We start from the raw sequence: 15,062 nt of genomic DNA on the forward strand, positions 1-15,062 counted from the left end.
TTTCCATCCATAGTTCAGACTTTCCATCTCAGCTTCATTCTCCCCTTTCCCTCTCCCTGCTTAATGTTTATCTGGCCCTTTTCTCTTAGTTTAAGCTTCTAAAACCACTTTCCAAGTTGCACTGTACAGTCTTCATTAACTTTATGGAGAAGTTCCTACCCACCACAGATGTGAACTGTATGCCACTCTAAAAATTTTAATAACATTTTTATTCCTTCCTAATTCTTGTTTAGTGGACCCTGTCTTGCAACATTTATAGTCAAAGAATATTGAATTTATTGGACACAGGAGGCTTTGTATTTGGAAATAAATTTATCTCCCTATTTATTATAAGGATTAATGCCAGTTTTTATAAAACAAAAGTACCTAATTAATTAGATTGAACTAGTCTAGGCCTGTTAAAAAACAAACAAATAAAGCAAAACAACTCTCAATATTTTGCTGGCTATCACTTTGTCCACTGAATTTCCCTCCCCTCAGAACAGCCTTCTAGAAATAAGCATGCTTAAGACAAAACCAACCCAGAAAATTTTCCATGTGAACTTCTTTACATTCTAGAATTACAGAAGGCAGGAAATCCCTGGCTCTTGCTGTGGAAAATGTGTGCCAACTTCATGTAGCATCAGACTGAGAGATGGAAGGCTTCAATACCTTCAGGTAAATTTTAAGAACTAGTTCTTTTATCGTTTTATTTTAATTTTATTTTATTAATTTATAATGAACTATTTTTAAATACTTATAAATATTTTTTATTTTTTCTTTATTTGTTAACTTACATAAATATTTAAATATTTTATTTAATATAAATGTAACCCAGACTTCTGATGGCTCCAAGAAAAGTGCATTTTGTTTCTCTTTTTTGGTTAGGCAGCATGGTATTACTAATGCCTTATCTTTTATATCCCAGACTGTTTTGTCAAGAAAGCTTTTTTTTTGTTGTTTGTGAAAGAAAAAAAGGAGACTTCACACCATAGTGCAAAATTCTAGAAGGACAATCTAGATATATCTGCAAGCATGAATATTATTAAAGAAATTTAACTGGAGTAGGAACTCAAACAGCTACTTACAGGAAATTCAAACCCTAATTTTAAATGAAAGTGGATAATGGAGATTTCTTCCTTAGTAAGAACTGAAAAAGGTCAGGTTTTGGCAATCATTACTGAACTGTAATCAGTACTGTTATAAAAGTAAACAATTATTTTCAGAAGATTTCTGTTGAGCAATTCTGTTTACTGAAGATTTCCATGTTTTGTAAACTTCACCACCATGTTATATTAATTGAATATCAATAAAGGAATAGTCAGGTTGTACTGTATCTTGAAAACTTATTGTCCTGTGTTTTTGTGTAAATCTAACAATCCTTAAATCTTTACAGCCAAATGGATCACTTCAGGATGGCTGTGATAGTCACTCCTGTAAAATAAACGAGAAAGGGGAATTTATCTGGGAAAGGAGAATCACTGGCTGTCCTCCATTTGATTCCAGAAGATGTTTGGCTGAAGGTGTAAGTAATGAAATGGGCCCTAGGTTTCCTAGTAGACTGTCATGTTTATGGTTCAGTATATAGGTACCTTATGTGTATTAGGGATGGAAAATCCCAGCCCTTTCCCAGCACCTTGGCTAAACTGAATTTGAATTTTCTTTGAAATTCAGAAAACTGCAAGTTTTCTTTATTTTAAAATATATGCTGGTTTTATGTGGGGCTATGCTGCAGGAGAGATGCTGAGATTGCAGTAATTCTGTTCCATGTGAAGCAGCAAAACCAAGAAAATGGTTCTCACAGTGTTTTCAGTTCAGTATCCAGAGCAAAACTGCATGAATAATTATGCATATTGAGAAAACAGTCAAATTGGCCCCTTTTTTCTATGGTGATGTGTATGAAATACTAAGGCATTTTTTTCTCTACCCTCTTACAAGATTAGAAAAAGGAAGTTTTACCTGTGTTCTGGGAAGAGCTCAAGCTTCCACCTTTGCAGTGGTTTAGTATAATGTCATATTAAAAACCCTACTAAACTTGTCCACCTGTCTTGGAGGAACAGAGTGCATGCTATGGACTCCAGGAAGGGATGTATCACATGGTGCCATAGATGCTTATCAAGCATCACACAGCTACTATATCCACCTGGTCCCATTTTCATGACAGGATGCATGGCAGGATGTAGGAAACATTTAACAAAGCTCGTGCCCAAGCCTCTCTCAACATACACATAAAGCAAATGGGGGAGGTCTTGATGTGTTAAGTGCAGGAAGAATAAAGCTTCCATTGTCTGTTTTTTTTTTTTTTTTATTTCTAATTTATTATTATTTTTAATTTTTTTTTTTTTGTGAAATCACTGCAGAACACAGGTTTTTATACAAACAAAATTTAGAGTAATGTTGGATTATATTACAACCTTGTGATTATTATCACATCGTGAAGGTCCCTATTGTAAAACAAGGGAGAATGGCTTACTTATAATTCAAAACTTCCTAAAGTGCATTTATTTTCATCTCTTCAAAAAAAAAAAAAAGAAAACTAATTCAGCTATAAAATTAGCTCTTTTTTGGTCTAGTTACAGAGGGAAAGTTTAGTGGGTTTTGTTTGTTTGTTTTTAACCTTAAAAATCCTCCTATATTTTGCATGTGAATTCAGGTGTTTAAAACAATGTTGTTATCACCCAGAGTATGAATATTATAATTCTCCATTTTCCCTTTCACTATGAATTTTCAGTAATTTTCCCCCATAGTTTATTTCTGAGAATTATTTCCTACACAGTATTAATGAAACAAACAATTATTTTTGGATGTTAAAAGTTATTTGACAGATGATATTTTATGATGTTTTGACTGTACATTTTCAGTTGTTTTGGAACAGGCATGCTTTCATCTATATTGCTATAAAAAACAACAACAACAAAAAACCACAACACAACAAACCACACACACACATCCCAAAACAAACAAAGAAGCAAACAAAAAAAAAAGAAAAAAAAGAGAAATTGTAGGACCATTTCACTTTTTTTTCTTTTTTTTTCCTTTTTTTTTTTTCCCATAAACAGAAGATTTAAATGTTGTGGGTTTTATCACTCTGGTTCCCCCAAATTGGTTTGTATTCACCACCAAATTGATTTGTATTCAATATGTTTACTTTAAAAGGCTGCTATTATAAACTGTGGTAAAAGCAATATTTTAAAGTGTTGGACTTGTTAAAATCATCAAATATTTCCAATCAGTTTTCAACAAATATAATCACAGGTTCAACAACTTAAAATGGATTAAAATGAAATTATGATTACTAATATAGACTTATATTTGTATACAGTATAGAAATGCAGTTTTCTTACCTAAATACACTGTTTCAAACATCCTTTTATAGGCTTTCTGCAGAACAAATGTTTATTGCTTGTGCCAAAATAGAAGTATGTTTTATTGTTTTAGGGGAGAATTGCAAAACTTGGCAATACCTGCTGTGACACATGTAAGTAAATAAGTGAAAAGACTTGTTTGGAAATTGCAGGGAGTGTAAGCTACTGCATAGGAAGCAAAGTTTGACATTGATGTACTTTGATAAAACAGGCGTAAGCAATGTAGTCAAAATAAACCATTGGACAAGTCACCCCCTCTGATACAGGTACTGCTATCATGTTTTTTTCCACTAGAACATGTGTTTTGGCAGTATTCACAAGCGCTTTGAAAGAAATAGATACTCTACGCATTTTAGTATATACTGTTTTGCAGATGTTGAATTATGAATGTTATATTTAATTGTTCATCTGAAAAGAGTGGGAACAGTATCACACACAGGTTGACAAGTCACATAACCTGATACTGAATATGTGAGGCAACCACTTCATGAATATACAATGGATTTAAAATGTATTTAGCAAAAAGAGATGGTTAAAATAATGTAATTATAAATATTTTTTGATATTGTAATAACAAAAAAAATTGGTGGGGCAGATGCTTATCGATGGTTCATGCCTGTTGAACAGCTTGCCTGCATCTTAAATTATGCAGTTTAGGAGTAAGTCCAGCAACTCTTAATTTCATGCATCACTCTGTAGATAATCTGAATGTCAGTCAGTCTGTGAGTGTAGAAGGGGTTTCCTTACATGAGGAAGGATGGGTCTCATTTCTAAAACAAATCTCTGAAGCTTTTTTGAACAGACAACCTCTCAGGTTTTCCTTGGTAAGTAAAAAAACCGAAAGCATACAGAACTACAACAAACAAAACACCAAACCTGTAGCTCGTTAAAAAAATAATAAAAAAAAAAGATTGATATTTTCAAAAGAAAATGTCAGAATATCAACATCTTGCCTGTCCTCCATTATGTCTTGTTTTACTCTATGCATGTGCTAATAAATAAAAGATGCCCTGTATAGCAGCCCATCACCACACTGCCACAGTTGCTGATGTAATAATACCCCGATGAAAGAAGTTAACTCCTACAGAGTTTGTTGCCATTGTTTGTCTACATAATCACTGAGTTCTGCCTTTAGAAATGCAAGTCAGAAAGCGATTGAGATAGACTGTCATCAAACCACTCAAACAGGTAATTTAGTTAAGAGAGCATTAGTCTATATTTAGTCTTTGAGGAAGAAATACTGAAAATTACCTACTCTCAAAAACATCTTAATATTTAAAAGATGTGGGGATGAATGGGCTTTACTAACTGAGTCCATATTGCATGGCCCTTCAAATCCTCATTCCCATTGACATTTGCTTGGATATAGATCAAAACTGAAGTCGCATGTTATAGTGCAGTCCTATTCCTGGTCACTTGTCTATTCAGATTTCTTCACAAAAAAAGGAATCCAATGCAAAAGCTAACATATTGCATGCAGTCAACTAATTGTGAGTTATCAGTTGATTTGTGTATGAAAGGAAGAACAGTGATTAACACATGGTTTTGAATCAATTTGACACTTCTAGACACTAAACATTCTTCACTTCTCCCCATTAATTACATCTTTCTCAGACCTGGAATTCAACCAGGACACTCAGTAGCAATATGCCGTTTGTTACATACTCTAGGGAATGCCAAGATCTGGCAAAGATACTGCAAAATCAGAGTAATTTATTTAATCTTAAAGCTCAGATAAGAAAATAGTCAGTTTCTTATGGATACAGGTGCTTAGATGTAGGTTACATCACCTTCCCAGGTCTTGAAAGAGCTTGTCTTTCAGACACCTAGGTACCATAAACAATTGGGCAATTAATTTCTTCTCTCAAGTTCAAAGCACAGTTTAGGCTGGTGACTTTGGCTCTGTAGAGTCCCTACATGGCTTTGAGCAAAAGTTGTTTAAGAAAAAAGTTCCTCTTAGTATGGTATACCGTGGCAATTGCAGTTCATTAGTGTGTCTAAGTGCATTGTTACAGGCTTTAAGTACTTTTGAGTAGGAGCACATAACTGAACAGGCTTATTTTCTCCTATTTTTTTTTTTTTGTGGTACTAGCAAAGGACTTAATTAATTTTAAAGGATATTCCTTATTTTCCCCCTTCAGAAATGAGTTGCATCTCTGCTTCTTATGTCTTTTCTCAGTTGATCTCAACTGGATACGTCCTGTTAATCTATAAGCAGCTGACTTTGCAAAGGAGAAAGTCTACACAAAAATAAATGATAGAAGTAAAGTAACTTGAGAACAAGTCAATAAGTCAGGATCAAAAAGGCAGCGAAGCTGTTGTTGAGACTAACAATTATTTTGTTTGTGATTTTCAGTTCTGTGGACAAAACTGCATAATCCTCCTAGGTGAAGAAGTTTTATCAAATAAAGTTATGAAATCATTAAAAGAGAATTGGCAGCTCCAAGAGCCCTGGAGTCAGAAACACTTTTCAAGCTTTTTTTTTTTTTAGTCTATACATATATGCGCGTGTGTGTGTATAAAATGTGAAGCTTTACCAAGGCACACAGGCAATTTGGTGATGACATTCACACAGAAAAATTATTGAAAGCTATGTATGCTGCTCCACACATAACAAATTCAGACCTACTGCTTCTTGTACGAATTTCTCATTAGACAGGAGAGACAAAACAAACAAACAAAAATATCACATGGGGAACTTACTAGTAAAACATCAAAAAGTACTGGAAAACAAGTATAAGAATAATTCATGGCTTGCTGAGGACAGTGGCAAAATTTCTGTTGACCCAAACTTTGATTTTTTGCAATAGTATTTCTCTAATTGTTTGTTGTCCCATCCTGCCTATCCTCATGGGCCCTATGTCATGTGGTCCAAGTGCTGTTGCTGGCACTTAATATACATATTTATATATAATATATATATTATAAAATCCATATATATATAATAGATATCTTCCATACACAGACATGTACACAGAATAGAGAGTCTATCACCCAGGACATAATTAGATATGGAGTTTAATAAGAAGACAGGAGGGACTACAGAGACTGAGTTGGGCAGGGCAAGGTCAGACAAAACTATGGACAAGCAGCTGTTTAACATGCAACCACCCCACCTTTATGCCTTTATCCATCTGTATTCCCGTCATTGTTCCTCCCAATCCACCCTGATTCCTCTCTTTCCCCAACATTGGTTTCTTCCCTAAAAAATCCCCTAGTGAGTCTTATAGAACCCCAAGCTGTACTTCCCTCACATCCCACAATGAGTCCCACGCATCCGTAGGCAGTGACCCACCTCAGTCTATAAGGTGATCTGGAGAGCTGCTTCCGTTGACTCATCTTGAAGGGCATCATTCTGAGGGAATGAGATCTGTCTCTTGTGACAGTCTCAGGAGTAGCCAGGTCAAGATAGTCTGTTTCTCTGATTAGGTTACTGGGGTTCCTATGTGTGTCCTCATGACTTTCCTCTGCATTTGGCTTGTCCAATGTAGCATTGCAGAATCTTTCAAAAGGGAGTAAAAGGCAGACATTAGGTTGCAAAGAAGCATTAAAACAAAGCAGTCAACTGAAAAGAAATATGGGGGTCGGCCTCTTCTTGCAGATAATGAGTGATAAGACAAGAGGGAATGGTCTCAAGTTGCTCCAGGGGAGGTTCAGGTTGGAAATTAGGAGACATTTCTTCTCAGGAAGAGTAGTCAGGCATTGGAACGGGTTGCCGAGGGAAGTGGTGGAGTCACCGTCCCTGGGGGTGTTTAAGAAAAGGTTGGACCTGGTGCTTAGGGACATGGTTTAGTGGGTAATTGGTGGTTGTGGATGGTTGGACTGGATGATTTTGGAAGTCTTTTCCAACCTTTATTAATCTATGAGGGAAAAGCTGTTCTCCAGTGGAATTTTAGGAAGCTGCTTTATCCATGTAGAGCAATTCATTCACACAGAAGCAATTACCAGCGTTGTCAAATGCTTTTTTTTTTTCTTTTATTTCCTTTTTTTTTTTCCCCTTTTTCTTTTAACTTGGTAGGTGTGGAAGAGGAATGTCGACCAGTAAGTATCAGACTGCAATATCGGAACATCAACGGATGTGTGGCTGAAAAGGAAGTGCCTATTTCTCATTGTGAGGTAAAAAATAAAAGCACTCCCACACACCCACCCCAACACCTTCCCTTGCCTCCCTTGCCCATTTTCTCTCTTCCACAAGGGGACCTTCTATCTCCACCATGGCTACACTTCAGTAAACAGAGCATCAGTTTCTGTCCTCACTGAGTCACTCAAACTGTGTAAACCTAATTGACACTTACTTCCTAAAGTAATTTGGTGATGCTGGATTTTCTGTATTCAAGCAACCATGCAAAAAGGCACATAATCTGAGGGGCGAAGGCTTAGTTCATACTCATTTTTTTTCCATCAGAAATGAATGTCTCTGAAATAGTTTAATTAGGACTTTCTACACAGAAGAGAATTTTCATTTTAGTATAACTGAAGCTGATTTTCAGATCTGAGTCTAAAGTTAGGTACACGTATCCTTCTTCAGGCTCTGAAGTTGGCTTATGAGTGTAAATAGGTATTTAGATGCATGATGCTCTAAACAGACATTTAAATTCAAGTGCTGTGATTTGACTTTTATGCTCTGTAAGCTCTATAACTCCTCTGTTGGCCAGAGCACTAAGCTGTTGTGTTCTGCATGTCTTATTCATTTCCATAATCAGAGTAAAAGCTTAATGGTACAGAATTTTCCTGCCCAACACTCCTTACAACTTGTATAGCAACTTTCATTTGACACAGGAGCATAGCATCCCTTCTGGATATTTCCATCTCCCTGAGACTGGGAACCAACAAGGAAATTCTCTTCGCTCACTGGGTCATAGCAAGACAACTGCTCAATCTGAGATAACCATGCTTCATACAAGGACTGTATGCAACCCTTGTATGCAGTCCTAATGATGATGTACATGGATGGAAACCAAGAAGTTGCGTTGCACCCAGCTACTTGAGTATTATATTTAGCTGATGCCGTAAGCAAAATGAATCTTCCAGTTTATCGTGACTACTGGGAAAAAAAAGAATGGGGACGGGTTATTAGCAGTACACATGCCCAGGCTTTTCTCATCGATAACTGATGCAGGGCCTCCATTTGCTACGCAAAACTTAATATGAATGGAAGCTTTAAGAACAACAATACTTACCCTTAATTAAAAGAAAAAGAAGATATATGCTTAACCTCTTGTCCTATCCACAAAAATCAGTGGTAATCAGGTTCTTAGCCATCGAGTCATATGTACTGAAGTTTCTCCTGCATGAGTACAGATTTTATTTTGTGAGTCTGGCCATATGTTGAGTAAACTAAATGTTTCTGCTGTGATTGGCACTATGTTTTTTCTAAACTCCTTCCTGATAATGCTATGCATATATATATATATATATTTGGTATTAATCTCAGAAATAAAAATGAAAAACCACAAAAACAAATGGACTCTGACAGAGTTTGATGTGAGGTCCTTTGTTTTTATATAATGAAAGCATATGTCAAAGTAATGGACAGCTAGTTCTAAATTTGGAAAGTGATCAGACAGGAAGAACAATGGAAATATCAACCAGGTGGACAACAGTGTACATGCTTAGCATGCAGAGCAACAAGAAATGCATCTTAGAAACAACTGAAAAATTGAAGGGATTGCAGCAGTTGGACTAACGCACTTTCTGAATGCACATCCCATATGGCTGAGGTGATAAGAGAAGAGTGTTTCTTACTACCATTTTGTGTGTGCTTAGAAGCCAACACAATAATGCTGGATATCACCTATTGTATTTTAAAGCACAGATTTTTTTTTTTTTTTGTGTGACCAGTTCCTTCATCTCTTCTTTGCTATGCTTATGTTCATGAGACATTAGTCTTTGATTAGCACCCCACACTCCGGAATCAGATATCTGTTTCTGCCTTTATGTTTTGCAGCAGAACACTGAACTTCAGGCAAAGAAGTCCGTGGATGTTTTGAAGACCTAGATTTTGATTTCACTGGGTTTCTGGCACTATTCAAACTTAGTATCTCTTTTTCTGTCTAGGGCAAGTGTAGAAGCAATACAAGATACTCCATTCAGATGGGGAAATGGGAAGATGTGTGCAGCTGCTGTACAGCCACTCTAACAACAACAGTCATGATCCCACTCCGGTGTGCCAATGGCACGGTGGTGCAACATTACATCCCTTCTGCCTCTCAGTGTGAATGCAATTTGCGGAAGTGTACAGAGTGAATATTTTGAAGGAGCCCAGTGGTTTAATCTTGAGCTTTATGATGAAAGAACTTTACAGTGAAAGCCTCATTTCCTCTCTGTAGATGGCTTTATTCAGTAGAATTCTGACTAACTAATTGTATCAGCATAACAAACAATAAAATTTACTAGCACAATCGAGCAGTATTGGTATGGTTTATAGAAGAGACATTTGAGATTGCATTGTTCTTTCATCTTAACCATGAAAAGTTATCCTCATCAATAAAAGAAAATGTTGTGGTAACGGAAACAGTTGCTTCTACTTAAAGAACATGTCCCAAAGCTTTTAGCACTGACTTCAGAGACTTTGTACTTTCATTCCCCACTTCAGACCTTAATTACATGCTGTATGCATGTAATGCATATGGCACTTTACAGTCAGAGTTCTTGGTACACAATAATGATTATGGCTCAGGCAACCAAATATTTCTGTAATCCATATACATTTTTCTCCTTAAGTTGAATGAAAAGAAATTGTGTGCTAAGGACATGTTGTATACCATATGCAAAACCTCAGCATCTGTAAATGGGGCTAAGAGACAGCTTTTAACCTATTTACCACAGCACTTCTACAGACCAGCTTAAGGAGAAAGCTCATCTCTCCTTATTCCGGATGCCAGAACTTCAACTGTTGTATTAGCTAAAAAAGTTAGAGTTCTTTCAAAAGTGGAATTGACAGTGGCAGATTTAATTTACTTACTGCTGACAGGGATAAATTTATTAGGATTTAAATTCCACTTGGCCTGTTCAGGCTACAGAAGGGAAAAGAATGTCCAGAGGGTGGTTGTTGGTGGAATCTAGTGTCAGTCAAGCACTTTCAATGGGAAATACTAATTAAAAAAAAAAAAGTATAAAAGAAAAAAAACCTGTTTATTCCATTTATTTTTTTGCAAGACAAGAAATACTCCAACTTCTTGTTGAATTGAGTTATCTTTCTGGTAAATTAGCTGGGAGGCTGGGAGATGGTTGTTGTCAACACTAAACTTTCCAAACTTTTGTGATGAAATCTGTAAAGCTTGGAAATAGGCTATGGGTGAAAAATGATGGTTTCTCTAGCTCTAGCAGAATCTTTCTTGAAATAATGAAAAGTATATATAGAGGTCCTGAAGGGTAAGAGTGCTCCTGAGAAGTCTAGCAGAAAAGGTCAGGAAATCAGGTTGTCCCTGTGCAGTATTTAAGTTTGCATCTATAGATATGGAAGGCATTTCAGAGGGCATTTCTACCATTGCCTCACTGGTAACTGTGAAGAAAGTTTTGAGGTGAAGAGCCATTTCTCCTCACATGAATGCCAATGTCGTGTGATTAAATGGGTCAAAACACCTCCTTATCTGCACGAGTGTTTGCCTTTGGAGGCATCACTTTTGAGAGCATTCTCTTTTGAAAAACTCCCTCTATGCGTTCAACTGAATAGGCAAGTTATACTCCTTTTAGAGAGGAACCAGATAGATCCCTGCTTCTCCTCTTTCGCCATTCAGCTGTGGACTCAATACATATAGCATGCAGGCCTTTTCTTTCCTTATTATTCATGCAAGATACCCTATATTGCTCTTGAATGTCTGTTTATTCTGCTGTAGGATCAAAAAGGGGATCAAACACATAAATCCACAATAACCCCAGGGAGAAAACAAACAAACAAACAAACAAGTTTTAATTAGCACCACCACCACTTACTGCAGTAGATCTGTCACCAGTTTTCCTCCATCACTATAGCTGCCTCCAGATATTAAGCATCCTGACAGATGGATTTGGGTCCCCTAGGTAATCAGCTGCATGGCAATTCATCTGATGCTGCAAATAAGCAACTGCTGAAAGAGCAGCCTGTAACATCAGAGAGGAGTAGAGAAAAGGAGTAGATAGAGGGTGAAAAGCAATGTTGTCCTCTTCTGCTTACCACCACTGGGCTGCCCCTTCATTTTCATTTAGTGCCTTGACCCAGACTGACATTTCTTAGCTTGCAAAAGCTGAAAGGATTGCAGCCTAAGGCTTCATGGCTTCAGACAGGCCTTCTAATTAGATAATTGTATGAGCCAAGCACCAGCTTATCCACATGGGAAGGACACACAAGAACATCCACAGGGCAGAGATGGGGCTACAGTTTTCTGTAACCATTGAAAAATCAGATGAGTGTAGCTAGCATTTTCATCATCAGCAAAGTGGATGGACAGTGTTCAATTAAAAGTTTGTCCAACAAACAGGCAAACATTCTTGCTTCAATTACTTCTAACTCTGTTGTGGTTTAACCCAGCAGGCAGCTAGGCACCTGTCCTGGTTTTGGCTAGGAGACAGTTATATTTCCTCCTAGTAGCTGGTATGGTGCTGTGTTTTGGATTTAGGATGAGAATAGTGTCAATAACATGCTGATGTTTTAGTACTTGCACTGAATCAAGGACTTTTCAGCATTTCATACAGCCCTGTGAGCGAGGAGACTGGGGGTACGCAAGAAGCTGGGAGGGGACAGAACCAGGACAGTTGACCCAAACTGGCCAAAGGGATATTCCATGCCATATGACATCGTGCTGAACAGTAAATATGGAGTGAGTGGCTGAGGGGCAGAGGGAACTGCTACTTTTGGACAGACTGGGCATTGGTCGCTAGGTGATGAGCAGTTGCCTTGTACATCAATTGCTTTATACATTCTATTATTATTAACATCATCATCATCATCATTTCTCTTCCTTTTCTGTCCTATTTAACTGTCTTTATCTCAACCCATGAACTTTTACCTTTTTTCTTCCTGATTCTCTCCCCCATCCCACTTGCAGGGGAGGGGAGGGTGAGCAGACAGCTATGTGGTCCTTAGCAGCCTGCCGGGTTAAGCCACAATGGCACTGCACAGCTGTTTGCTCACTCCACCCCCAACCCTATTGGGATGGGGGAGAGAATTAAAAAAAATGTTAATAATTCATGGGCTAAGGACAGTTTAATAAGACAGAAAAAGAAGGGGAAATTATAATACTAAAAACAGTAATAATAATAAAAATATATAAAGTGAATGATGCACAATGCAATTGCTCATCACCTGCTGACCAATACTCAAGCAGTGGCCACCTCCCCCCCCCCCCCCCCCCCCGCCCAGCCAACTCTCTCCAGTTTTATTATTCAGCATAACATCATATGGTTCTGAATATCTCTTTGGACACTTTGGGTCAACTGCACCTTCATCAGCCTCACAAGAGAAGGGTCCTCTGGGCAAGGTAGACAGCTGTTTAATTTCTTCCATCTCCAAGGCAGCTATGCCAAAAGCCCACCAGTACCCTTTTAGATCTTTGAAGTATCCTCTCCTGAGGTAGTCTGTGCCAAGGATGCATGGAGCATTCAGGCAAGTCACAACAGAGTGCTTTTGCCACTCATTCCCAGTTAGGCTCACTTTGGCCTCCAATACAGTTAGCTATTGAGATCCCCCTGTCACTCCAGAAATACAGATGGATTCTGCCCCTTTATAGCTTGATAGCATTGTGCACTGGTGTCCTCTGCAGCTTCATACTCTTATGGGTCTGATGTGCCAGACCATCAAATCCACACAGACCCATAAACTGAGTTGTCCTTTTCCTCCCCCTGGCTGGAGGCAGGGCCCCTCTAGTCCTAGTCATAGTATTCATTACTCATTTCTGGCAAATACAAATCAGAGGTACTTTTGTTAAGACCAGAAGTAAGATCAGCCCTTCCACTCTGTCTGGGGAACTGCCCATATCCTCCCACACTCCCTGCCACCCACAACTATCCTGCCTCAGGGCAGATCTCTGGGTGGTATTCTTAAATATTTATTTAACCTTAAACAAAACCTGAAACATATTCAGGAGACATAGCAATAGGAACATGCTGGTTTGAACATTCCAAGGATATTCAAAATTCTCAAGATCTATTGTAACTAGCCTGGAGGAGAAGAGGGGGATGAAGGAGAAAGGGAAAATGAAGAAATGGGCTAAGGTGTACACCCTTGTCTCCCCCACAGATTGGTTTCCCAAGGAGAAAAAGTAAAGGGTGTAATTATTAATAGTTTTGAAGAGAGGGTTCCCAAAGTACAGAGATAATGGCAATGCTGAATAGAAATACTGGATTAATCTCATGACTAGTAATTTCATCATATCGTAAGCCAGTGTGACACAGTACAGCAAAATGGTAACATTAAACAAGCCCCCCAGAGATGTTCAACAGCACAACAGGGAACACATGCAGCAAGTGAAGTATTACACAACACAACTGAAAGCAAGAAAAAAAAAATCAACGTTGTAACCAGTGACTATTAAACTGACAGAATGCTTATAACAATTTTGTATTAGCATACTCTGATCAGATCTGTCATTAACTCGACACTTCATGCCCCACATTGGACATGTCCCAAAGGACAGTTGTAGGTTAACCCATCAGGCAGCTAAGCACCATACAGCCATTCACTTGTGGATTGAGATAAAGACAGTTTAATAGGACAGAAAAGGAAGGGAAAATAATATTATTAGTAATAATATATAAAGTGATTGATGCACAATGCAATTGCTCACCACCTCCTCACCTGTGCCCAGCCCATCCCCAAGCAGTGGCTACCCCAGCCAATTTCCCCAGCTGTATTGTTCAGCACGATGTCATATGGCACGGAATATCCCTTTGGCCAGTTTGGGTCAGCTGTCCCGGTTCTGTCCCCTCACAGCTCCTTGTGTTACCCCAGCCTCCTTGCTGGCTGGCAGTATGAGAAGCTGAAAAGTCCTTGATTTGGTCTAAGAACTGTTCAGCAACAACTAAAACGTCAGTGTGTTATCAGTATTATTCTCATCCTAAATCCAAAACACAGCACCGTATCAGCTACTAGGAATAAAATGAACTCTATCCCAGCTGAAAAAAAAGGACAAACTCATTTAATAAGAAAACTATAAGTGTTTCATGGGAGAAACAAACTGAAATAAAGATATTTGCTTTCAGACAAAAGCAACTAACATTTTTCCTAAGGAGAGCCAAGTAATTTATTGGAAAAATGCTGGGTTACAGGATCAAACTCATAGCATTTGTAGTTCAATATAACTGGACGAACAGAGCTGTATTAAAACATTAGACCAATTCAAGAATATGTCCCATGCTACATGGCTTTTTGTCACCTTGCTTGGCTGCAATTTTGCTTTCAAACATCTATGCCAGTACGGGGACTAAAGTGGTCACACAATATATCTCATGAGAACTTAGTGTTTTTTCCTTACAGAATAGAGTTCTGTGGACTTTTGTATGGTCAAGGCTGTTATTAATCAGGTCTGGCTAGCACCTATATATGAAAAGCAAAGCCAAGGTCCTGTACTGCTTGATGCATAAGGCCTTGAAAATTTTGTCATAGGAACAGAGAAGTGAGAAAGAGAAAAAGGAAGGGAATACTATAGCATCTCCCTTAACAGGCTGAGAAGGTACATAGATTTTTGGCCCTCACCTGCTAGTATGAGAAGCAAGCTTTTTTCAGGCAGCCTACCCCAACAG

At 38.0% G+C, this 15,062-nt stretch overlaps 1 protein-coding gene across 1 annotated transcript in view; it reads left to right on the forward strand.

Annotated features, from left to right (window-relative positions):
- Positions 1-9,590, forward strand: part of VWF (von Willebrand factor) — a 146,669-nt gene extending 137,079 nt beyond the window's left edge. Inside the window, exons 47-51 of the mRNA XM_035540538.1 lie at positions 559-657; positions 1,376-1,504; positions 3,418-3,457; positions 7,363-7,460; positions 9,402-9,590. Coding sequence (XP_035396431.1) covers positions 559-657; positions 1,376-1,504; positions 3,418-3,457; positions 7,363-7,460; positions 9,402-9,590 — 555 coding nt within the window. The remainder of the gene's footprint in view (positions 1-558; positions 658-1,375; positions 1,505-3,417; positions 3,458-7,362; positions 7,461-9,401) is intronic.
- Positions 9,591-15,062: the final 5,472 nt, after the last annotated feature.

The sequence above is a fragment of the Cygnus atratus genome, chromosome 1 (genome assembly GCF_013377495.2).
Source record: "Cygnus atratus isolate AKBS03 ecotype Queensland, Australia chromosome 1, CAtr_DNAZoo_HiC_assembly, whole genome shotgun sequence".
NCBI lineage: Eukaryota > Metazoa > Chordata > Aves > Anseriformes > Anatidae > Cygnus > Cygnus atratus.